The sequence below is a fragment of the Dermacentor variabilis genome, chromosome 7 (assembly GCF_050947875.1).
Source record: "Dermacentor variabilis isolate Ectoservices chromosome 7, ASM5094787v1, whole genome shotgun sequence".
Taxonomy (NCBI): domain Eukaryota; kingdom Metazoa; phylum Arthropoda; class Arachnida; order Ixodida; family Ixodidae; genus Dermacentor; species Dermacentor variabilis.
Genome location: NC_134574.1, coordinates 36,976,302 through 37,002,209, shown reverse-complemented (window position 1 = coordinate 37,002,209; position 25,908 = coordinate 36,976,302). Strand labels below are relative to the sequence as shown.

The window sequence follows — 25,908 nt, the reverse complement described above, 5'->3', positions numbered from 1 at the left end:
TGAGTGAGGCATCACCACGTTGCTCGCTGAGGATGTGGAGGAGCTGTGACACGGAGAAAACACAAGTGGCATTCTCGATGTCAGGTACGTGAGAACTGTTGACGGGGTAACGTGACAGAGCATCCACGTCTTGGTGCTGGCGTCTGTACTTGTAAGTCACAGTGTATGAAAAGTCTTGGATCCTCAAAGCCCAACCACCAAGCAGGGCCGTGGAATCCCTGAAGCAGAAAAGCCAGCAGATGCTCGGTTACTAAGGGAAGAGCAGGTCGTTCGTTACTAAGGAAAAGGAACGGTCGTAAAGCTAAGGACGGAACTTGGCAACCACCCAGAAAACAGCAAGGCATTCCTGTTCCGTAATAGAATAGTTGCTCTCTGGCGCCAACATGAGGCGGCTGGCATAAGCGATAACGCCATCTTGGCCACGCTGTCGTTAGGCTGGAACAGCGCAGACACCATGACCACTGACATCCATACGCAATTCTGTTGTGGCATTATGGTCGAAGTGGGCGAGGGTTAGTGGTGAGGTAAAATGCCTGATCAGACGAGAGAAAACTAAAAATTTTGGAGGTCCCCGTGAGAAGGGCACGCCTTACTTCAAAGGGTCCGTGAGAGGTTGAGCAATAGCTGCAAAATGGCGACAGAGCGGCGGTCGTAAAACGGAGAAAATCGAGGCGGGAATGAGGTCGTTTAGGCAAAGGGCAATCACGGTAAAAAGGACAGCAGTGTGACGGCCGCCGATGCTTAGGCGTGCCATACTCACATCGATGATAGGAACAGTACCGCCATTGGCAACGCGAACGATGCATGTGCTTGCAGTAGGCAGGAGCCTTGTAAGACCTCGATGGAAGGCAACGTTCGTAATCGAGAGGTGTGCGCCTGTGTCAAACAGTGCAGATACAGTAGTACCTCAAACGTCAAACTTCAAGAAGGTTCTGCTTAGTGGACAAAGTAAGCAGGGAATTTGGGGGCAAGGTCGACATCCCAGCTTCACCTCCAAGAGCTGCAGTACCTAGTTTTCCGCCCATGCGTGGAAGTTCATGAACGGGGCTAGGGCGAACGACATGAACATGGCTAGGGCATGAACAGGGCTAGGGCGAATGACACTGACGACGTCGGGGAGACGGGGATTGCGCGAGCGAAGATTTGGAGCAGGCATCTCACCAGCAGTACGATCGTGGCGAGAAGCCCATGGAGCGGTAAGTGCAGAGTTCTGGAAGCAGGCACTGTTGTTGTTGGAGACAGAATGGGCCATCGGTTGCGGCAATGACGAGCGTTCTGGCCAATGCGGCAGCAATGGAAACAGATGGTCTTGTCGTCAGAGGTGCGCCATTCAGACGGGTACGACGACGACCATGACAGAAGCACTGCATTCTGGCTTTATGCGTCGACCAGCACATGGAGTTGAAACCCATGTTTTGATATTCTTGTCGGACAACAGCCTGGATCACAGCCGTGGCTGGGATAACAGCCGTGTGGGGCGTGATACGATGGTCTGTAGCTTGTTCGATGCGGCCAAATTCTTTGATAACGGTGTCAATAGTTGAAAGGTCGCCAAAAACAAGAAAACTAAAGGCGTCGTCTGCGATACCCTTTAGTATGTGGGCCATCTACGTATACAAACATCTTGTCGTTAGCTTTGCGGGAAACGACGTCACCAAACGCACGGGTAAATAAAAGCGTGTGTTAGAGCTGTACCGCCGATTCAATTCTGCTGCGTACGCGGATGAACTGCCCTTTCCGCTGCGGTTTAAAGTTTCCAAGGGAGCTGCTTGAAAACGTACAAAGCTAAACACTGACTAACTTTTCAGTACTTCTTTTATATTACTAGACAGAGGCGCCACATGATGTATTTAAAGGCAGAGCAGCGCCAGTTAAAGTAGATGAGCGCTGGCGGCAAGGCCGGGTTTAGTCATCTGCGGCGTAAGCATAATAAGAAAGAATTCAGTTGAGTACAAAATTCACATGAAAGAAGGGACTACGTTGTGAAATAAACAATTCACTCAGCGTGTTAAGTCTGCTCAGACAGCATCGGAGGTGTATTGACTTCCCAAACGTGACGCGAACTTTTCAGCTAAAAATGCAACAAAAATACCATTTGCAGCAACTATTAGCAATTCTCGCCCCCCTGAAATACCATTTTCCAAACACATTTCCCAACAAACCACAATATCTAAGATGCCCTCGGGCGAAAAGAATAAGGCTGTTAAAGAAGCACTTGCTTGGTATCCTTCCGATAAGACACAGCGTGAGTTACACCCTTTGCAAACGAGGCAGGGTGAAAACCTCGTAGCTCAAAAGAGTCAGCAAGAGTTATGCATGAAGCAGCTAACAACAGTTAAACATCTGCGAAGCCACCCATAAAATAGATGTTAAAACATGAAGGGCACGACAGCTGGTGCGAGGATTTACCGGGCCACATAAAACCAACAATTTCAGTTCTTGCAAACTTCTGTAGCAACGCAATGCGCTCGTGTACTCCAGCTGCTTAGCTAGCGCAACGCGGTAAAAAAGCGCAAAACAGCATAAGCGGCAAAATTCCGAACTTTCTTGAACCGCCTTTTAACAGCATACTGCACTGCAGACGAACTTTGTCGCTTACGTGTCTAACTATGATCGAGTGGAAAAATACACCGACGCGACAAAGGAAAAGATGAGAACAAGAAATTTCCCGCCGAAGCGACGATCCATTGCTACCGTTGCTCCCGCTGATGAGGCTTTGCGGGGAATGATCAGAACTGTATCGCCGGCAAATTTTCCCCGGCATTTGAGCCCGCCACCCGGCAACAATTCTGCTCCGACATTCCTTGAAGCTTTAGCCACCCCACACATGCGAAGGGCGTTGCCCATTTTGCTCTGAAAGCGTGAATAAGACAGAGAAGCACTGTCAACGACACAGCAAACTACGGCGCCCGGCTGGCTCCTCTCCCGTGTGTTCTGCGCAAGGCCGCCACCAGTGGCGCGTCCATCAGCGCGCACTACGCGTATAGGAGGAGTTTCTGTATCCTGTTCATTACTGTTTCTAATGGAGTTATCCTTAGTCCTCTGAATACACCACAGGTCAGGTAAAGACTATCTATCAACTTTTCCATGAGACAAGGCTCATTTCCTAAGATTGGAAACTGGCAAGCGTGACACCCGTTTTCTAATCCGTCCATAGCAAACAGAGAAAACTTTAGGCTGGTCTCACTAAGGTCGACATTCAGCAAAATGTTTGAGCACATTTCGAGCAGTAATTTGCACTCCTAGATTTATAAATATAAATTTTATAAATTTAAATTTGCTTTCCTTGTTGGAATAAGTACAAACAAAACGTTCAAAATTATATACGAAACTACCTAATTGGAAAACCCCACTCTGTCGTCCTGAAAAAATGCTAAATCTTCAGCAATAAATGTGACGTCCGGCGTTCCCCATAAAAACGTACTGCCACACTTATTGTTTTGATCCTAACAGACAATATTGTCGAAAACATTATATCACCCACAGGACTGTTTGATGACAACTGCGTGATATACCGACAAATACAATGCGAACAGATTTAGAAAAATTAGGGAACGGGTTTGAAAAAAATGGAACCTGAATTTCAATATTAAGACGCGCAGTTGCGTTAGTTTTTCCTGAGTGCTATCCAAATTACAGCAGCAATATAACATCAATGGCACGCTTATCGGCAAACAGTGCAAATACTAGTACCTAAATGTCTACTTCACCAAATCATTTACTTACAATAAACAGATTGACACTCTCATCAAAAAAGCCGGTAGGATGCAAAATTTTATCAGAAAAAATTTCAAACAGGCGAAGCGCGCAGTTGAGAAAACTATACTTTTTACATGTCAGGACAATACTTGATTATGCCTGTGCAATATGGGATTATCTCACTAATAAACTGGAAAAACTACAGAACCGATCAATGTATTTGTAATAATTACACCCTGCACACTAGCGTTTGAGAAATGAAGCCCACTTAAGGATGGGATCTGCTGCGTGTCCTTGGCCAGAAGCTAAGGCTCAAACTAATGCACCGTATATATCACAGTCAAAGAGGTATCGGTCACTTCAACTATCTGCTGGAACCAGATCCCGTTACCACTTGCTGCGATAACAACAAAACATTTCAGCCTATGGCTGCCGAACGAACACTTGTTAGTACTCTTTCACCCCTAATCAATAAGAGAATGAAACAGTTTGTCTATTAATTTGGTAAATGTATCTCATAACAAATTATTCTTTTCTATGATGTGATACCACTCCTAAATAACAACTGTGGGGGCTAAATTTCTTGAAAAATGTTTGCTCACACGTTATTTATATTTTTTAATATCATTACAGTGTTTGTTATGCATAGGGAAATGTGCTTTAGAAATGCTTTTTTTTAGTGGTTAGGTTTTTTGTTCCCGCCTTTATGACGATGTAGCTAGGCTGTAAATGAATAATTGGTATTTATTTATTTATTTATTTATTTATTTATTTATTTATTTATTTATTTATTTATTTATTTATTTATTTATTTATTTATTAACTTGTAGAGTGCAACTCAGAGTAATCTGCTTCAAACCACCGTCAGTTGTCGACTAAGCTCCTGAACAACACGTTGCAATGTAGTGAATGCAGTTCAAATCATGGTTCAGGCTGCTCAAAGAGGTGTGACGTAATGCTGACGCATTTCTCTTAGATTTACCAGACATCGCCATTGACTTTTTCCCAAGGAATCCTCCTCTGACTTCTCAACTCGGCTCACTGTTGAAGACATTCCGCAGCAATGCAAACCTTCTAGGCAAAAAAAGAAAAGAAAATGTATACTGATCCATAACCGTACTCAGCGCGACCTGGAAGAACATTTCTTCAAAAAAAAAGCCATCAAGGTTCTTTACGGTCATACGAGAATACTACTATGGGTCAGTCGCACTCGTTTCGGCACAAAGGTCGCATGGCGTCACATTCATTTAAAAGAACTTGATGCCACAAGAAGGTTCATTTCGTAAGCCCAAGGAATTGTGCGGCCAATGGGCGCATCTTGGCCTTTTGTGCCTTCCCGACGGCCGTCCTCGGCACCTTGGGGTCGTAGATGAAGTACCGTGGAATCTTGAAACGAGTGAGCTGCGAAGCACAAGAATAACACCTAAATAAACAATGTGACGTAAGTAAGAAACGCAGTCTGCAAAAAAATACGTTATTATAAATCAATAAGAAAAACAGAGAAAACAGGCAAAGGGAATAAGTGGTGTTTACATTCCTCACACACGGACACGTTATGAAACCATGCGGCATTATAGTGTCGTACATTGAAAAGCATATAGCGAGAAAGCAAAGCAACCTATGACGCATAACCTATACTTTTATATTTATTTTCCTTTCGTTTCTTTCTATATTTTTTTTTGCTGCGGTCACATATGGCAAGCAGGCAATTTTTTTTTTAAAATAAGACGCAAGGTAACAAGAATAGGAAAGCGTAACAAAACTGTTGACATTTATTTTTAGGAGTGCGCGAATAATTGTTTTTCGCATCGAATCGAGTACGTATCGAACAGTGCCAGAACCGAAGCGAATTGAATCGAATATCTAATACTTTTTTTAATAGTTTCCAAATAATATACAGCCTTCTCACCAGCAATATCAGACAATTGTCACGTCGTGGTTTGGACGGCACTAGAAAGTTTGTAGTTATGCTGCACGTTAAAAATCATGCACTATTTTAAACGCACAAAAGGATCCTTAAGTATAACAAAAAAGTTTGTTCGCCAACTCAGCGCTCTTCTGAACGTACGTGGTCATGCGTTATCATATTAACGACACAAACAAAGTCTTGCCGCCCGAATAACTTTCGTGTATGCCTTGTACCCAAACAATAAATGTTGTCCATCTGCGGCGATGGCAGAGCGAACGAATAGAAGAAGACCTTTCTCTATTTCGTACAGTCAAAGCAGATGGAGTCCCTATTGCATCAAATATGTCACTCTGAAATACCTTCATATTTAACACGACAAAAGGACACATGTGCTGCATTTATACAAAGCATCCAGACAATACCCGCTGCCTAACATCACGTCACGTCACGTCTAAAGAAAATTTTATTTTTCATTCATCGTGACTTTACTGGTAAAGGACTGCTTGCTGCGCGACAACCTGACCTGGTACGGTATCTACGCCACGCAGGGTGTAAGAGTTATCGTAGTTTTGCTTCAATTTCATGCTTCATCGCGCACAATCGACGACGTGAAATATTCGATAACTATTCGAAAAATATTTGGGAGAGCACTTGGTATATTAGGAAATCAAATAGGAGAGTTTTCGATTCGTTATTCGAAAGTATCGAATATTTGCCCACCGCTATGTAATTAGGAAGAACCGATCAGAAGTACGAAAATATCAGAGGACACCTAAAAACTTGAAATGGGTTGTAAATGACAAAGCATCAATATCCGACTGAACACCGCTGATCGGCCTTTCCAGTTATGAACTCCTCGCTGGCAAGTGAGCGCGTTGAAACGCTCGGCCAACGCCTCCTAGATAGCACAAATGCCGGTGCGCTTCGATCCGCGACGTCATGCTACCTCACCTGACTGCCATAGAATCTAATGGAAGGCTCCCGAGTAAGCCGCGGTGATTTTGACGCCACTGCTTTCGTCACGCCGCGCTTCGCGAAATGAAAATTTAGGTCTAAGAAGCATGATTTCATGCTACTTAGGCCTGGCCTGCTAAGTGAGAGACGCTGGTTTAGCCGAGTGGTTAAGGTGCTCGGCTCCTGAGCGCGGAGTCGTACGTTCGCAACTGGGTTACGCCAACGTTTTTCATTTCGCATTTGTTCTGTTTTTATACAGTAATTTACATATATCGATTCCCGAGGCGAAGTGCGAACGACGGCAGGAGCTTGCGCACACAGGGAACGCGCGGATAATATGGGCGTGCGAAGCTAGGGTGACATGGCGTCGCGGTGATGCCCACTCCTCTCACGCGGCAGTGTAGCAGCACTGCGTGTTCCCTCCCGCTCGCTCTGCTCCGCCAAGGTGCGCGTGTGAACGTGGCATCGTAGCCAATGGGAATTTAGTTGCCGTTTCGCTGTTACAGACGCCGGCTTCTGAGCAATCACTTTTGTTGGTAAAACTTCTTGTTTTACGGCAAGCGCAATCTGGGCACCAAGTAACAATATAAACTCGAGAATAATAATATGGAATCACATGTGCCGATGTAATACATAACACAAATGCGTACGGTAGCAACCTTGTGCACACAACTGTGAGTTTAATAATAATAATATTTGGGGTTTTACGTGCCAAAACCACTTTCTGATTATGAGGCACGCCGTAGTGGAGGACTCCGGAAATTTTGACCACCTGGGGTTCTTTAACGTGCACCTAAATCTAAGCACACGGGTGTTTTCGCATTTCGCCCCCATCGAAATGCGGCCGCCGTGGCCGGGATTCGATCCCGCGACCTCGTGCTCAGCAGCCCAACACCATAGCCACTGAGCCACCACGGCGGGTTGTGAGTTTAGGAATGTATAAAAAAGGCATGCCTGAAATAGACTTCATGCCGTACGCCTATTGAGAGAGAATTCTAAAACTGCGCCATACTTGAAGTGGTAGAAGAGTTACAAACTGGGATCAGGTGCCTCAGAAAAGCGGGCTTTTATACCACAGTGTGCTACTCAATCAATCCGTCCCCTTCTTCATTTAGCATACCTGAAATGTTACTCCTATCTAAGAAAAAACAGCACGAGGCTATCATCCATAGATATGTGAACGCTGACTGATGACATGAGCATATCACATAAATATTTCTTGTTTGTTTAACGCTAAGTAATTATTCGGCAAAAAAGCATATCTCAAGTACAACTTTGTTCATTTTTTGTGTTACAACATGAAGTAAACCGAAGTGTGAGCAGGACCTTGCAACTTCTTCTTGTCAACGTTATTTACCTTTCCTTCGCAGTGATGTCTCAACTCTTCATCTGTCACTTCTACATTCACCTTGAGTACTATCCACGCACAGAGTTCCTCCCCCATCCGCTCGTCTGGTACACCAATCACCTGTGATCGAATTGAGTGTAATCTCACTGAAAGGCAGTGTTCCAATGTGCTATCATGTTCTAATGTTTTAAGGTAGTTTGGCAAAATACTACTTAATCTACGCTATATAGATGTATACTTCTAACGACTTACTGCCTGCGTAGCAAATATTAATGTTGGTATCTCTTTAGTAATCTTCCTACAAAAGAATAAATCAAGAGTATCGTCACATAACCTCATCTGAACCCCAGCCACGGAAGCAAAATTGTGGCTTTCGGCTACCAAGGCTAACAAATGGTCTTCGTATTTTAAAAACAAAGATTTGTGTTAGTCTGAGATCTTTTTTTCTTTTTCTAGGTCTCGCGTAACTAGTGGGCACTACGCGGCAACACAACACAAAATTGGGGGAAGTCGCAGCGAGTACCAAATTAAAGCTACTGGTTTTATTGGAAAATAAATTTTCGAGAAGTCACCCAGTTTTGCTTTGTCCCATGTTCGCAGCACTCCTTTGATATGAGGAGCATCCCTGGGGAAGTTACCAATTATGCGGTGTGCATAAATGTACGTTCGTGTCTAACCTCTTTGACGCTGATCTTCAATGAAAAAGTCAATAATTTTTTGTTTGTTACGGAGCAGAATCGAACCCGAGTCACAGGGTTCCCTGAAGTACACGAGCACAATGCTTCAGCTCTTTGCCGCGAATGCACGCGGATGGCGAGATAACAATACTTAGGGTTCGCACGCACCGGTGCGCCCCGCATCTCTGAACCTACGAGCAAACTTCGCATAGGTGCCGTTAGAAGACGCAGCATGTCCAGCGTGCCCAGAGGGGGGCCCAGCTGCAGTACACGCACCATTTTGACGGCGGCAACACGCTGTGTCGCTTCATTGTCTTGTCTTCTGTCCCAGACAGTGGTGCGTACCCACTATGGGGGACTGGCCAAGAAGCAGGCGGTTTTCCGTAGGGTTAGAAGTAGAGAGACACTAGATTTGTATAGTGGAGCGTGGGACGATAGTACTGTAATTTAAAGGTGTAATTAAATATTGTTAGGAATTCCAATAACATAAGTAAACGTAAAGAAATGAAATAATATAAATTATGGATAATTTTAGAAATTCAGCAAGGTATTCTTTTTGAGTCTCTAATAAAATTGTAAACTGTCAGAAAAGCATCCCTGTGGCTGGATCCCAGTGAAGTCGCCCCAAAAGAAAGAATGGTTGGCGTGGTTAGCGAGAGGCCAAGTTTGGTAAATCACTGTTCTAATAGTTTTTTCTGTCTTAGAAAGCCGCGGCATGAGAGAAAGTAATATTCGATAGTTTCAGGTTCACTGCAAAAAGAACATAGAGGGGACACTGCGAGACCAGACCTATGTAAGTGAAAATTTGGAGGAGGTATGCGACCTCTCAATTTTGTAAAAGAAACATCCATTTTCCTTGAACGACACCAATTAGTATTCCATGGGAAGACAAGATGTTGGAAATCAGAAGACGGTTTTAGCATGGATGGTGCAGAGTTTTGAGATATAGCGAAATTTCTGTACCTAGCCGCGGTGACATAAGCTGATGTCGGCAAAACAGATATGATAGGGCCGTTCAGGGAAGCTCGTGCGAGTGAATCAGCTATTTCATTCAAGTGCAACCCATGATGTCCCGGTACCCAAAGCAAACGTACTTTTCGTAAGTACGGAGGCACCATCGAACGAAATGTTCTTTCATTGCTGAATTTAAAGATGCCGTTAGTGCTGTGCATACAGATAGCGAGTCGGTCACAATAACAGCTAATGGGTCATTTTGCGGCAGTTTTCGTGCTGCTAATATAATCGCTAATAATTCTGCCTGAAATATAGGTGTGAAGTCGGGAAGCCGAAGGGAGTAAGACCACTGAAGAGATTCATAGAAGATCCCCACTCCTGCCTTCTCATTGCACACAGAAGCGTCCGTAGCTACTACATTGTCAGTGGTTAGCCGGTGTAAATGGCCGTTTAAGATATTAATTAAATCTCGCCTTGGTAATAGTTTAGCATGATTTGGAAATATGTCATCTAACTGAATTTTGAGGCCTGGCAAGGCATCATTTGAATGGTAATCATGGCGTATGGACATCTAAATTTTGTAACTGTTCTTGTACGAATATTACCTGAGGACTGCGGAATTTCGACCACGATACTTGGAAAAACTCAGACGGTTCAGTCATAAATATATATTGCGTACGCCTTTTTAAATAGTCATAAATTTTTAAAAATGTCTGAACCGTAAGTATGCGGAATCTGCAATCTAGGGCGGGTATATGAGCTTCCTGATAAAGAACAACGTTGGCAACAAATCTAGGTAGCCCAAGGCATGACCGTAGAGCTTCTCTTTCTAAAAGTATCAAAGGTTTAATCTTGTAGGTGGGGCTACGGGAAAATATTACGCAGCCGAATTCTAATATGTGCCGAATATACATTTCATAGATCATCAGTAAGGTATCCCTGCGTAGTCCAGAGTGTCGGTGGCTGAGCCGGCGGAGCATAGCTACGGCTCGTTCTGCCTTTGTTTTAATATATTCAATGTGACTGCGCCAGGTGAGTTTGCCATCGTAAATGACACCAAGGTACTTGACTTCGTCAACTTAAGGAATGATTTCCTGTCGGTATTGTAAAGATATATGCACCTTTGCAGTCAATGGGAACATTAATACCGCACTTTTGCTAATATTGAATGACATACATCAACCCCTCTAGCCATGTCTCCAGCATTCTTAAGTAATTCTGCAACGACTGTTGTAGTGAATGTATATTATTTGCGGACGTAAAAAATACGATATCATCCGCATAGACATAAACACGTACTTCCGGAGACAAAGGAATTGTGCTTAGCAAATGGTAAATAATATAGGGGAAAGAACGGAACCCTGTGGTACACCTCTTGTCTGCTTGTGTTTGGAAGTCGAAATACCGTGTCGGTAACAATAAAACTCTCTATCTCTCATAAATTCATAGATACAAGGGGTTATATATTTAGGGAAATTCGTAGACCGCAGTTTATCGAATAGAATACCATGTTCTACAGACTCGTATGCTTTTGATACATCTAGCGTCACCAAAGCTGCGTACTCTCGTTTGCGGTGAGCAAGTTTAATGCGGTTCTCTAAAGCTACATCGGCGCACCATATGGAGTGCCCGGGACGAAATCCAATCTGGCAAGGACTGAGAAGGGTATCGTCCTGCATACAATTTGTTATGCGGCCGTGAAGAACTCTTTCTATTAAATATTTGACGACTCTGGAAGTAAGAGAAATCGGTCTTATGTTGTCTACGTCAAGTCCAGCTGATTTTTTCTTTAATAATGGAATAACTATAGCTATTCTCCACTCTCTTGGAATCCATGCATTTTTGAGAGAGAAATTTATTATGTTTAGGAGGTCCTGAGGTGCACAATCAAATAAAACTTTTAGCATTCCTGTTGTAATTCCATCTGGACCGGGGGCTGACGTCGGTAACCAACTAATGATGCCTTGAAGCTCTGTCGCTGTTCCTGTTTCAAAGTCGTCTCCCAAATGAGGTTTCCGTAGGCCTAACGGCAATTGATGTTTGAAACGTTGCGCAAGTCTTTGAGCAATTTTATCAAGTGATTCCGATACTTCTTTTGTTGTTAAAACGACAGAATCGACATTCACGGGCGCCGGTATAACTTTACGAGATCGAAGAAATTTAAACAGGGCCTTTTTGTTGCAAGATTTCGAAAGGTATGTGTAGTGCTTGGAATCATAATCCTCCTTAGCCTTTGAGACTGTTCGTTTAAATGTAGTAGCTATATATGTATAATCAGCCCAATTAATAGGACTTTGGTTGTATAAGAGCTTTCTCCACCCAGCTTTTCTACGTCTAAAATCTCGCTCGCAGTCCGAATTCCACCAGGTACAATATGATCCACCCTTAGTAGATTTCACAATAAACTGAGCTTTTTTTGATGACTGTTTTAGAATTGAACATAGGCTCATTGCTTTATTATCCCACTCCATGTCCTCCTGAGCGTGTAAAGCTGATTTTAACGCATTTTAAAATTTTTCGTAATTAAACAAGTGCGCACATTACTATGTAAACTAGTCAACGTGGTAAGCAGTTCAAAAATTATAGAGAGGTGATCACTGTTAGTTCCGGAGTCTACAGTCTTCCAGGAGGTGACAAACATGCTCGAGGTAGCGAACGTAAGATCTAGGGCAGATCGCGACTGACCCCGTACGAAAATATGTGCTCTCGAATTTAGGCAAGATAATTTATTCGTTAAGACCCAATCCCACAAGCGTTTTCCACAAGTGTGCGTTCGGAAACCCCACGACACATGATGAGAATTAAAATCTCCCACCAGTATGATGTTGTTCTGACTGTGAGCAATAGAGATATACAGATAGCGGGTATCTTGCACTCCAGCGGGGAAGTACGTGGTAATTATAAAAAAAGGTGTGCAGCCAGGAAGTATTATATCCAGTGCTAAGATTTCACAGTCTGGGGACATTATCTGGTATGCTTTAGTAGCTGTATGGCAAATTTTTTGATGAGAGAAACAAAACAAAACCACCGCCTCGGGATAGGCGATTCAATCGAAAACAGCAGAAATTTTTTACATGAGAAGTCTGACCAGCAAGAAGCCAAGTTTCCTGTAAAATAATAATATCTGGAGAATATTTAGAAATAAGCTATAATAAATCTGTTGCAGCGGAAAGTATGGAACGACAGTTCCACTAAATTACTGTTAAAGTTCCTATTGTGAATAAACCCGAGCAGCAGAGACTGCTTGGTTTAAAACGCTCTCTATTAAGAAGTCCTTCTTAGTCGGAATCTCTCTAACGTGCTTTTTTGCCTTTGAGTTGGTGGGAGAGCTAGGTTTTTTCTCTGTCGGCGACCTTGTTCGTTTAAGAGATCGGGAGTCCATATCTACATCTTGATTTTCCATCCCATCTGTGTCGGAGAGACAGATTTGGTCGACTCTCTCAGAAGTTGATGGCTTTGATGAATCGTTAATTGTGAATGTCTGCGTGGTCGATAATTCAATTGGTGGAGTCCGCGGTAGACCCGATACCAGATCCTCAATATTGGCTTTATTATTTATTTGAAGCCACGGAGCAAGTTGTGAGGACAGCACCTGAACAAGGGAGTCGGTGAGATTTGTCATAATGCGCTCCATTGCTTTCTCCAGCGCCTTTTCTACGGAAGCTGCCACAGTCTCAGAGATTGAGTTTTCCGTACACAGCGTTTGGCGGGCCGTTATACCAGCATACCCTTGAGTCCTGCTCTGAATTTCTCCAATGGCCTCACGACGACAGCATCGGCGTCTATCAATTATTTCAAGGATTTGTACTTGTTTAGACCTTGCAGGGCAATTAGGCTCACCTGCGGGGTGGGGACCACTGCAAAGGCAGCAAGACTCATTTCGGAAGAAAAGTCATTTGAATGATGGCCTTCTCCACACATTCGGCATCGTGTGTTTGACCTGCAGCCTTTTATGGAGTGTCCGAACTGCCAGCACTTTAGACACTGAAGGACACGAGGTGATAGAGGCTCAACTCGGTATATAAGCGGCCATGCCTTGATTTCGGATGGGCGGTCCGTTCCAGCAAAAGTAGCAATGACTGTTTCTGTGGGCATGCGTTTATTCTCAACGACACGGCTGCAGCGATACACAGAAATCACGCCTGCCGCTGAAAACATTTCCAAAATTTGTGCCGGACATAGACTTATGGAGACACCGCGAACTAGGCCTTTGGTACATGCAAGGTGATGAGGAACGAAAGTGCTCACCGGATGTGTCACCATAACATCGCACTTAAGTAAATCTTGATCACAAGTCTGGTCTGACGAGCAGCACAGAATGCCCCCTCAGCCGAACTGTCGGACCTCGGTGATTTGTTGAAAATTGGCCGAGGCGATCCGGAGTTCGGTTTGAATTGCTTTGGGATTCTTCATGCGAATCACTCCTCCATGACTCGGAACCAAAGCCACAGGAATGCTGCTCGTCCCATTGCGTAAGAAAAGCTCCACCGGCAAATCAGAGTTAGGAACAGAAGCCGACCAGGAGGAAGCCTCCTGGCCTGGCGATGAGAGTGACATTGCAAAGAAACAGGTAATTACTCTGGAAGGTTAGCAGATATTGAAACAAAAGGTCAAAAACAATTACGTAAAAGAGACAGATTAAAAGAAAACCGCCAGCTACTTGACCAGAACCAGTGTTCGGGAGCTCACGCACCAGGCCACGTCAGCCACACTCGGCACTACTTCATCGACTTCTTCGTTCTTTATATTCTGTTTCGGAACGTTAAACCCCTGCTTCACATCCGAGACAGTTCTTTATAAAAAAAACTTGCTGATGCTTCATTGTTTTATAGCTAATTGTGAAAGCGTCGATCTTCGTCGTCACAGAGAGATTCTGCAGTAACTTTGTCCCTAATCAATTCTATATTTATGAACATTTGAATTTACCCCAAATAATTACGCTTAAGTCGGTTTTGTGAGGTTTATATCATAAGCGAACACTTCAAAATTCTCTTTTTATTCCTCACAAACACGCGCCTTCGATTAGAATAACCATTTCAAAATGACTGATCCGTCGTGCCGACGTGACAGCTACTATGTTTATTTCTGGTCAATAAACAAAAAAGAACGAGATAATACTTCGGTTCAAGGTATGCCCATTATTAACAATGAACTAAATGATATGCTCATGCGAACACCCTTTCCAGTAATGTATTTAAGCCCGAAGAATATTGAAATATGTTAATAAGGAATTAAGCAATATACCAGACTCTCGTGGACGGCGGGATGGGTGTTGAGCACTTCTTCTACCTCGGCCGGAAAGATGTTTTCTCCACCTCGGATTACGATGTCCTTGATTCGGCTGATGATAGTCACGTAGCCGTCTTCATCCATTACACCTATGTCACTGTGCATAAGTTCGCAATTATGGCAAGGCATCGCAATGATGGCATGTTATAATAGTTTCCGCAAAGGCACATGTAGTAGATATAGTCGCTCTAGTGTTACATCACCAGACTCACTCACTATTCGTGTTACAAGTACCCGAATTTGTTTGACTGTGTGAAGGTTTGCTGAATCAATGTGAAGCTATTTGGAAGCTGCTGGAAGCGTAAATCAATAAGGATGAAAATCGAGTCAATATGCATCGCCTTGAGCGCATCTCGGTGCCTCTAATGGTTGCTCATTCATATATTGAAAATGCAAACTCAAACACTCCGCCTGTTATTCTCACGTATGTGCTCTGGGCGCTCCGACATCAAACCAACTCACGTCGTCTTCACCTCATATATTATGTTTCTGTATCAACAAGGTTAGGAATAGGGATGGGATGAGAGAACGCTACTATGCCAGTCATTGTTTTTTTTTTGTTTCAATGCTATACAGACCCAAAATATTTACATAAATTATTAGGGTATTTTTTCATTTTGTTCTCTTTTGTTTTCAGCAATCGGGCCTTGTATTCTAAGCCCACCGTTACACAAACGAACACATACACTAGCCTCGTTGCAGCAGTTTGACCTGTCTACGTACCAAACTCTATTTTCTCTGAAGTACTTGGGAAATATTTTGACGCTATTAAATGTCTTGGACCACTAAAACGAAAGACGTTTGCTCGAGAATTCGGGAAAATTGCTCGTGTCATATACTTCATCGAATCACTGTGTCCACTACAAATTCAAATTCCGGAAACATATTCTTCAGCAAACAGTGGCCCGTGGTGTGGCATCTCCTAACTGCTTTTATTTTTCTTCAGATATCCGGCGAAATAACGTTGCCTCTATTGGTGGAAGTACGCAGAAGTTATTTTTGTATGACTTGCACACGACCAATGACCAGTGTATTTTCATGTCTGAAAACGCCGAATTTGGACTCATTGCTTAAAGAAACAATGTCCTGAAGTGCATCTTGGCATAACGGTTTTGCCTTGCCTATAAGCCTCACCGAGAACTGCGTGTATATATACCACAGACACTCTGCTACCATGACCTCACTGCAAGTTAAAGAATTCCAGGTGCTCAAATCAATCCGGAGCCATCCGTTACGTCGTTCTTCATATTCTGTTTCGGAACGTTAAACCCATGCTTTACATCCCAGACAGTTCTTTGTAAAAAAAACTTGCAGACGCTCAATAAAAATGACTTGTTCGTAGGCAGCGTACGAATATTGGATGACTAAAAGAAATTTAATGTTATCTCGCCTGTTTGCTTCCCATGAAAAGTGCAGTACTCATGTATCAGATTTATGCCCTCTAAGGAACACAGTACTGCATCAACTGCATCTGTTGATGTGTCACTTACGACCTTCTTAGTTAATGTCCAGTTGTACAGTGTACTCCATGTTTGTATAGATGCGTGTATCCTCAACGAAAATACGCCTTTTCTTACAAACGACCCCACGGAAAGTCTATAACTCACGTTCCTTAGAAATAATAAAGATAATACATTTCATATGCAAGGTACTTTTTATCAAATTTTCTTATTCAGACTGACTAATGAATCTTCCTTCTGACAGGTTTTCTCAAATGACAAAGCATTTTTTGAGCAACAAACCAGCATAAAAATTCCAGTAGTAGCTGTTTTCTTCGGTTTAAAACTTAGCCCCAAGCCACGGCTGACTCAATGTGACATCATATATAACTTGTTTATTTTTCTGTATGCTTACAGAATATTTCCGGCATTACAAGACCCGAATCGCTGAGGCAGAATGCATAAGCATTCACCTTTGTGTGTATCTACACACGCCGTCTTGACGCATTATTTAGTGCCCGCAGATGAATAATTATAAATGAAAAACTACCATTCTTGCTCATTTCCCAACTTTCTGGCATGTTGCTTTCACGAGACGGAAACTTCTTTTTTTTTTGCGGTAGACAAATTGTTCAGCGGGTAAAAGTCTTCATTCAAGTAGCCCCACACCTCAGAAGCCCAATATTCTAAACGAATAAGAGAAAAACTCAGTGTCCTTCCACTCTAAGAAGAAGGATGACCCGCAAGGCTGTGTATCTGGGCCGCTTAATGGCGAATTGCACCTCCAGCGTGGGTCAGCCCGGCATTGCACTATACCCGGGATCGGCCCACGTATGGGGAAGTTTTTTGCTTGCTACGCTAACGACACGAAAATTTCCTTGGATGGTAGAGGTATACAGTTTCGCTGTAAAACAGGGTTCATTCCTGAGAGCGACGCGCAAAGTAAAGCCATTAAATACTGTGTAAATTCAGCAGGTCCTAAAATTTGGTCTTCTGTCTGGTGATGAGCTCGCTACCGAAGCAACGGAAGCGAATAGAAGGGATTTCTCACGCAATATACTCTGACGACCTGACCAGCTGGACTACGGGAGGGTCGACAGGTAAACAGCAAGACGCTCTGCAAGAAGCAGTTGACACAACGAAAAAGTACCTGGAAGCATGTGGACTGACGTGCGCACCTGAAAAGTCGCAGGTCTTGGTGCTAAGAAAGTGCACAAGAGGCCAACAATTGCAGCAGATACCAGACCCGGTAGTAAAGGTGGAAGGCATCATGATTCCGCACGTTACGATGTTCCGCATCCTCGGACTCCTGATTCAAATGGACGGGGTCGGGGGAGCAGAGTTGGAAAAAATTAGGAGAGCAGTGCAACAAACAACCCACCTCGAACTCAAGGAAGAAGACTGCTCGAGAATGATACAAGCGCTGCTCACGAGCATCGTCACATACGGGACCCACACGTTGACATGATGAACAGTCATAAAGACAAAGTACACGCCCTCATCTGAAAATCCTACAAAATTCCCTTGGGCCTGTCCCCTTCCACGTCCACAGCGAAACTACTCAAAATAGGAGTCCACAACACATGGACAGAGCTCATGGAAGCGCACAACATCAACCAACTGGAGCGACTAAAGCTGACAAAGACGGGAAGAGCGCTCCTTAAAGATCTGGGCTACCAAGTCGAGGATGAGCGTATCCCAGCGTATCCCACCCGAGAACAGAGACAAACTATACATAAGGACGATTCCCAGAAACATGCATCCCGAATACGACAAGGAAGGAATACATGCGAGAATACAGGCGCTAAAGCACATACTCGAATTCGCCATCAGAAAAGAAGGCAATGTGAGATACACGGACGCAGCTGCGTACAGAACAAACGACATATTTGCAATCAGCGTTGCGACGAAAACGACGAACAACTTACAGCCGCATCCATATGTGCCAAGGACGGGAGCAGAGCGGAAGAGCTGGGCTTAGCTCTGGCCATTGCAACGTGCAAGAAGACCCTGCTTACCGTGCTGACGGACTCGCAAGAAGCATGCAGAAGTTATATGAACAGTAGGATCAGAAAGGCTGCACTTCAGGTCTTGAACAACACCGAGATAGAAGCTGCGCAAATCTTCTGGACGCCGGGAGACCAGTCTCTCGCGGGGAACCAGGCGGCGCACGCCGCGCCTCGAGATCACGCACGCCGAGCCATCTCCGGCACGTAGAGAACACAGGCCAATTACTGTGACGAGGATGATGGTCGGAAATCCAAGAAGTACTCCGATATCTTGGCGCACTACAGGAAGCAGAGGCGTCGCTACCCGCCCGCGCATGAGGTGAAGAGTAGGGAACAAGCGGTAACCTGGAGAAGACTGCAGGGCCACTATATCGTAAAGCTATTGCAAACTTTTCTATTCAAATTCTGCAATCCTCCCTCCGCCATGGCCAACAACATTTTTGACCACCCCAACTTCGCCTGTCTGTCACGCGACGTCACGAAAACCGAGGTAACTCCCCACCTGATCTGATGTGAACACACTGATTAACTGCAAAGAACATAACTGCAAAGAACAAAAAAATAGTTATTTCTGATTCGACGCCTTTTCGCCATTACACCTCAGCTATGGGTCAAAAGTTTTCGGGCTGCACCTACTTCACCCGCCTGGCATGCGACGTCACAAAACCGCAACAACTCACCGCGTCAAAGTGACGTGTAAGCGTTAAAGACGCATAATTATGCCGAACAAAACTTAATGTTTCTCTGAATAGCCGCAGGGCTGTCCCGTTCCGAAAGGAATAAAAGATGGCTGCCACCGATCACTCAGGCACTGACAACTCGCCCCTGCCGGAGAGCATGGATTTATTTGCGTGCAAAAATACTTTTTGCGTGGCTGTTTAACGTTTTAGAGCACTGTCCGCACGTTTGCGACCTCACTCAGTCAACTTTCCTTTGCTGATGATCTTTTTTAGCGGCATTCTTAACCTTCCGTTGCATTCTGGCACGATTTACGACGAGCCACCCCAAGCTAAGTAGGGAAAAGGGGGCCAATCGCAAACGCCGCACCACCCTCTTCATGTAGTTATCGATTTTCAGTGCCCTGGCTGGGCCCCATCGAATCCCTCTCCACTAGAGCCGTGCTCCTCGCCTCTTATGTGCCAATTAGCTAAGACAAGCGGCTCAGTGTAGGCAATGTTATTCGTTTTTAAAGCAAACAGAAGTGGCCTCCTATAAACGAGGAAAGCATTTGATCGGTCTCTTTACACAACCCTGCGGGTCACCGCCCGATGCTTGCGTCGGCGGTTACGCAAATTTGACGTCAGGAGATTGGAATAAAAACATATTGGAATACTTTTACGTTATAGGACCCCAGGCTGGAACCTACCCGCATGGAACACTGCTGCACACCATGTATCTGGGCACCTACGGGCAAGACTGCAAGTTCTGCCCGCCGCACACGCCCAATGCCTTGCGCCATATGGTGCTGGGGTGCAGGAATAACCGAGAAGTACCACCGTCATCATCACCACCAGGCGATAACATGCAGAAAGAAGCGGATTCAGAGAAAGAATTGGAAGACCAGTGGGAGGCTCCGCTGATGACGCAAGACCCTGACAACCAGCTACAGTTGGTGAACAGGGCTCGGGCGGTGGCAGCGAGCCTTGGTTAACCGGACTGAGGAGGCCACCCACCTTTGGGCTCAAGAAGCCTGGTCTAACAATAAAGTTTATCTCTCCCTCTCTCTGTCATAGGAATAAATAGGCAGGAAAACGCTTCCGCGCATAACTATATTTTCAGTAAACCAGGCGCGTATTAATGAGCGTGATGTTTTAGACACACTCATTGACGCATCCACGCCGGAAACGTCGTCAGTCAGCGACGCAGACGGCCTCCTGAAGCTAATTGTCATGGAAGTCTACGGTCTCCCGCCAACTCACAATACCACTTCTCACTTCTCAAAGCGAAACACCTTTCCTCATACGCAACTGCATTTCTCTGTGGATTACGCTGGATGTTCGTCCCTTGCTTTATAGAAAACAAATCATACTTCGTTTCTCGTACGCCGCGGACGTGGGAAGCAAAACCGCCATCTCTAACAACTGACAGCAATGCCGCGCTGTGGAGCCATCAGCAGCTAAAGCCGAGCCGGTCCAAGAAATTTATACCGCTGAAAATGGATATGTGGACTTCGCAATGACAGCGGTAATCTGGTTTAAAATATAGGGGCAAAGACTTTCTGATTCGCGCTAGTATATTTCCGCGTGCGGAGCACCCACTATGTGCTCCGCTTTGGCTCAGACCACATAGAAGGTGCTCAGAAGGTGCTTCCCGGCGCTCAGGGCAGCGGGAAGGGCGTCACGTCTATGATCGCTTTGCGTTATGTATCCGAAGATTGTGTGGCTTCTTCATTCTCGCCTCTCTGAGCAATTATACATTTTTGACACTCATATATTGAATGGTGGTGGGCCGGGCTTCTTGTATGACAACATAGATTTGTAAAGAGCGTGAAAACCTGATAGGGCATATGTCATACGTTGCAATTTCGGTGCCCGGTTTGGCGCTCTTTGCAATAGTATGACTGATGTGTCAATGGCACTACTAAGTTTGCACTGTCGTGATCCGTATCTGTATGTTGTATTCTGTTGTTATTCAAATAGACAGTATCGGATTCTGTAATGAATTCTGTAGATCCCCTGTCTGCTTAAGGCCTGGAATACAGGCTAGCATTACTCAAACAATGAATGTCACGTTTCGAGAATTAAATTTGGTGGCTCACTGTTGACCTGGATTACCTCTCTTGCGTACTGTGCAGGCCATCTTCCTTTTATGCACAATGCATCACACCTTGCATCTATTGTAGATGAAATGCGTAGGAAATTGTAGCCCTGCTTTCTTAAGAACGTTTCCTCACTAAAAATTTGTAAAAAACTTAGAAATGGAATCCCTTTTGATATAATTTGTCGCTTTTCGTTGGCCACCGCGCAAGCAATAGTTTGATCCTTTATATTACCTTTCTCTGCTTGAAAAAAAGACGGAAGTTCACCTCCTCCCTCTTGCCACCAAATATAGCTCCGGCACATAGCTAGCTTGCATCAAAAGTTCTTTTGCTTTTTCATGTTTTAGCGCACTTTTATATTACAATAAAATAGTTTTGTTGGCCATATAATCCACCATTGTACTGAGCGCTTCGAATATGTTTGGATGGCTCCTAGCTCGAGACCCTACTCCTCGTAAACCAGTGGGAATGGCGCGGAGGCTCTTCTTATTCGTCAAAATATTTGCGTTTTTCTTTACTATTGTTTCCGCCAAGTGGTGTCTTCAAAGTTTATGGCCCCAGACATCTGGCTAGGAATTGCACCTCGTTTTTGTCATTGTTGGTTTGCGGTGCGCCTTAAATGCGCGTTCAATTCAATACGTGCCTCTCCTCCTTTCTCGATCTTTCCCCCCTCCGCTGCAGGTTATAAAGCGTGAAAGAAAGTATCGTCTGTTTTCACAGGGTAAACTTGCTCTGAATTAACGAAGAATTTTCAGCCCCTTACTAAACTGAGGTGGGAGCGGGGGGACGTAGGACACCTGATTAGGTGATTTTTCCTAAAGGGCCCTGACGTCGAACATCTCTCGCGGAAGAAGATAAGTTTCCTGCTTTTATTTTTTGTTTCTGTTTGCTTTCTTATACTTGGCTGCACTCTCGCCATTCGTCTGCAAAGATACGAGCGTTTTCTTCTGTCAATGAAGAGCGCTGGAGAGGCGTCGGTCTTTAGCTGGTTTATAGCCTGAACAAATGTCTACTCGCCGAGTATTTTTATCCACCTTCATCATTTCTTCAAAATAAAGATGTCAAGATCGTGCATTTTTACTCAAATCCAGAGTAACTGTCCTTTTTTGATCTTACTTTACATTCACATCTATTCTTTTACGAGATACGACGCCCGATTACTGCCTGAATAAACTGTCGTGCATTTCCATTGGCTGCTTGTTTCAACTAAGTTATTTCTTTGTTGCGGTAACCGTACCCAGTCTTGTACCAGCCAGCTCGCGTGATGCATTCCCTCGTCTTCCGCTCGTCATTGTAGTAGCCAAGGAAGACGTTATGGCCTCGGCACCAAACTTCACCAGGCGTGCCTATAGGCTGCTCGAGGCCAGTTTCAGGGTGGGCGATCTTTACCTGCGCCAAACAACCGTATAAAAAGACACATAATGTACAGCGAAACAAACATACAAACGAACCCACTGCACCGGCTAAACAAGGAGCTTCACGGTTCGTGAATTTCTGGAGGGAACGGCCTAGGGGGCTTACAGGACGAAAGACCATTAAATCTAGAATGATACGAAGAGAAATACAGATGTGCACTTGCTTGCGCGCACATTACTCAATGGCTGATTCAGGGGTTTTCAGGTCTCTAAGCAACGTATGCTTGAGAGGCGTGGTAGAGGACAGCTCGGTATGAACCGACCATCTCCTCCTCAGCGGCAAAACGATGTAACGCCTGAGGTGTGCCCAGTAGCCTTACTGTTTATTGTTTATTTTAGTGCCAGCAAACAACTGTAAATCCTTGGTGACAGGCCACTAGTACATACAAGACCATGAACCTAATAAAAATGTGAACACAGGACCGCCTTTGCACCGATATCGCATGCTAAAGCAAAGTGCAAGGGAGAACTTTGCATAAGAAACCTAAGAAAAAGATATACTTAGTAAACTAATTTACGTCAAACTTCCTGTGCGCCAATTTTACACAGAAACTCAATTGAAAAGATCCGTGTCAGCTGAACTGCCATTTTAAACCTGCTGCAGCCGTGTCATGGGGCAAGTTAAAAAAAAGAATAAGGTAGAACACGTCAGAATACCTGTGGTTTTCAGTGACAGAACCCAGTACTCCTATGATGCTAGTAACATACGATAATCAATCAGACCACGCCCCACTTGTCGCAAGAGGTTTAGGTTGCAAGAGTCTTGTGCTACGCAAAGAAAACGTACTTGAATCAACCGGCTTGAGTAGGTCACAGAAACGGCGCCGGCGAATATGTATGTCGTAGTAAGCATGAACGATTCGACTCTGGAGCGCTGCTGTTAGGTTACTTTGATGAGTTCTAATACAATGGTAATCGCCACCAAACTCTAGTCACCGCCTCAGTAGCGAGCAGAACTATGTGTTGGAGCGTTCAGGATTCTGAAATATATTTATATGTCTAGATATTAAGCGTAAATTTCTTGCGGTATAACAGGCAATACGCGCTGCATGAAAGCGAAAGTCCAGCCTTCAATCTATGATAACCACAAGGTCATGAACATCAAGCACACGACGAATATTATTACCCGACAGAGTGTAGTTAAAAATTCGTCGGCACATACTATAGGTTAAAAAACACCACGCTTATCTTCTTCACGATAATTTTAAGTCGGCTAGTACCGCACCACTAATGGATAAAGGAAATGTTCTCTTGCAATTTATAGCAGTCATCTACGCACTATCTTTTTCGCAAGCAGTTTAAATTATCTGGAAACATCAGTTTGGTGAAATTATTTACAAACACAAAGAAAGAAGTGGTCCTAAAGTACAGCCTTGAGCTACTCCCGACAAGGATGTAAATTGTCTGAGAAGATTGTCGAGAACTTTCATTTTCATTTTTTCATTTATTTGTTGTTTGAGACATACAGCTGTCTCAGGTGCTGCATTAAAAGTATTCTTGCCTGACAAAGGCTGCAGCACCCAAAGCATGTTGACACTCTGAAGCAAGCAACAGCACAACAAGTGTTACAATTTTCGAAATATGATAACATATCAAAAGCGATTAACCATTCGACTCCCAATCAGAACATGTTAAAAAAGAAAATAAAACAATGACATTGTGGTGCATAAGAAAGTTATACAATAAAGAGCGAAGAAAATACGTTTTAACAGATTTCTTGAACCTCAAGCTTGACTTCAAGGTTTGTAATTGTTCCAGGATTGCAGGATTATTGTTCAGTAAGGTTGATATTTGAAAGTGTAATGCGGTGCGCAAAGCACAGCAATGTGCACCGAAAGAACCAACTTAATCAATTAGAAAGGCAGCTTTGGGAACACTTACAGTAGAAATTGCAAAAAAAATATCATTTCCCCACAGTTTAAGGAGCTTATGGGTATTAGAACGCCCATAATAAAAAGAAAGAACATATAACAAATAAGTAAAACACGTTATACAATTCAAGGAGATGCTCATAAACTTTAAAAATACCATTTGTATGACAAGAAACCTGCGCAAAAGTTTATTTGCAGTAAAAATCCAGCAATTTTATGGGTCTGCAGTATGTAAAAATGCACAGTAAAAGTAAGTGGTGCAGAAGAGATGTTACTAAAGAGAAAGGTAAGCCATAAAAAGCGACGAAAGATGAAGTCTGTTTATCAATGGAATCAAGTGGTAGTAAAGACGCTGAAATACTAACATATTAGATAGTAAAAGACAGCATAGAATACAAGCAGCAATGTGCTGCTGCAACAAATAGTGACCATATGCTCCTATAAAATAGAACAAAATTTTACTAATGCGAACGAGTAACGCTGCTGTAATATAAATGAAAGAAATTTACACTAATAAGACTGTCAGACAAGCATGCCAAACTTTTTTCACACAGCCTTACATGTTTTCAACGATCACCGTAGTGCTTGATCGCTTACCTCAAGGCCGGGAAATGGCTGGCCAACTGTGTACATTTTCTTGTCTTCCGGGTCGTCGTCGAACAAGGCTGTAGCAGCCATGGTTAGCTCCGTTGCGCCGTATCCTACCTGTAAGAACACTACGTGAGATGATGAAGAATGCAACTCCCTTATGGAGGTACGTGACGCCATGGCGGGATAGAAGAGAAGCCGACGCTTGCTGAAAGAAACACTTGTGTGTAACAGTACGCAGTTATCTTTACTTGTGTATCACTATGGTCTGCAATGTTCGGCCGAGATTCATTTAATTGAAAAAGCAGTACGCTGACAAGGTACCAAATCTGATCCTTAATGTACGCGCTTACGCAACAACAACTTTGCTCTACTTGCGCCTTACTGCACGAAGGTGGAATTCGATACATCACCGCAGTCTTACGTGTTATGAATCAATATAAATGACTCATTCCACATCTCTCCTTGCAAATTGAACCAATAGTTCTATTTCTAGTCTTGGGATAGGTTCACTGGCACAGAAAACGCAGTTAGCACATAATAAGAATGGGTAAGGCTATTTTAGTTCATGTAAGAAGTGATGAAAGGAAGGCATCACGAGGAACGTCTTGAAGCATCAGGATTTTGTGCAATAAGTCAGTTCGCTTTATTCAACACGCATAATATGCTAAAGGTATCCAATCGCTTTCTGTGTGCCACCGTGACAGAACCAACTATCAGAAATGCACTCAACAAGATATTTTGTAAGAGCAGACCGTGAACACGGAAACAAATGAAAACAATAATAATAATAATAATATTTGGGGTTTTACGTGCCAAAACCACTTTCTGATTATGAGGCACGCCGTAGTGGAGGACTCCGGAAATTTCAACCACCTGGGATTCTTTAACGTGTGCCTAAATCTAAGCACGCCGGTGTTTTCGCATTTCGACCCCATCGAAATACGGCCGCCGTGGCCGGGATTCGATCCCGCGACCTCGTGCTCAGCAGCCCAACA

At 43.9% G+C, this 25,908-nt stretch overlaps 1 protein-coding gene across 2 annotated transcripts in view; it reads right to left on the bottom strand.

Moving 5' to 3' along the window:
• Positions 1–3,700: 3,700 nt before the first annotated feature.
• LOC142587407 (medium-chain acyl-CoA ligase ACSF2, mitochondrial-like) overlaps positions 3,701–25,908 on the bottom strand; it is a 217,554-nt gene continuing 195,346 nt past the window's right edge. For both annotated transcript variants that reach the window (XM_075698404.1, XM_075698402.1), the window contains 5 exons: positions 24,920–25,027; positions 22,274–22,425; positions 14,786–14,927; positions 7,920–8,030; positions 3,701–5,100 (listed from right to left, as the gene is read on the bottom strand). In XM_075698404.1, the coding sequence (XP_075554519.1) occupies positions 4,975–5,100; positions 7,920–8,030; positions 14,786–14,927; positions 22,274–22,425; positions 24,920–25,027 (639 nt within the window). In that variant the 3' untranslated portion in view covers positions 3,701–4,974. The remainder of the gene's footprint in view (positions 5,101–7,919; positions 8,031–14,785; positions 14,928–22,273; positions 22,426–24,919; positions 25,028–25,908) is intronic.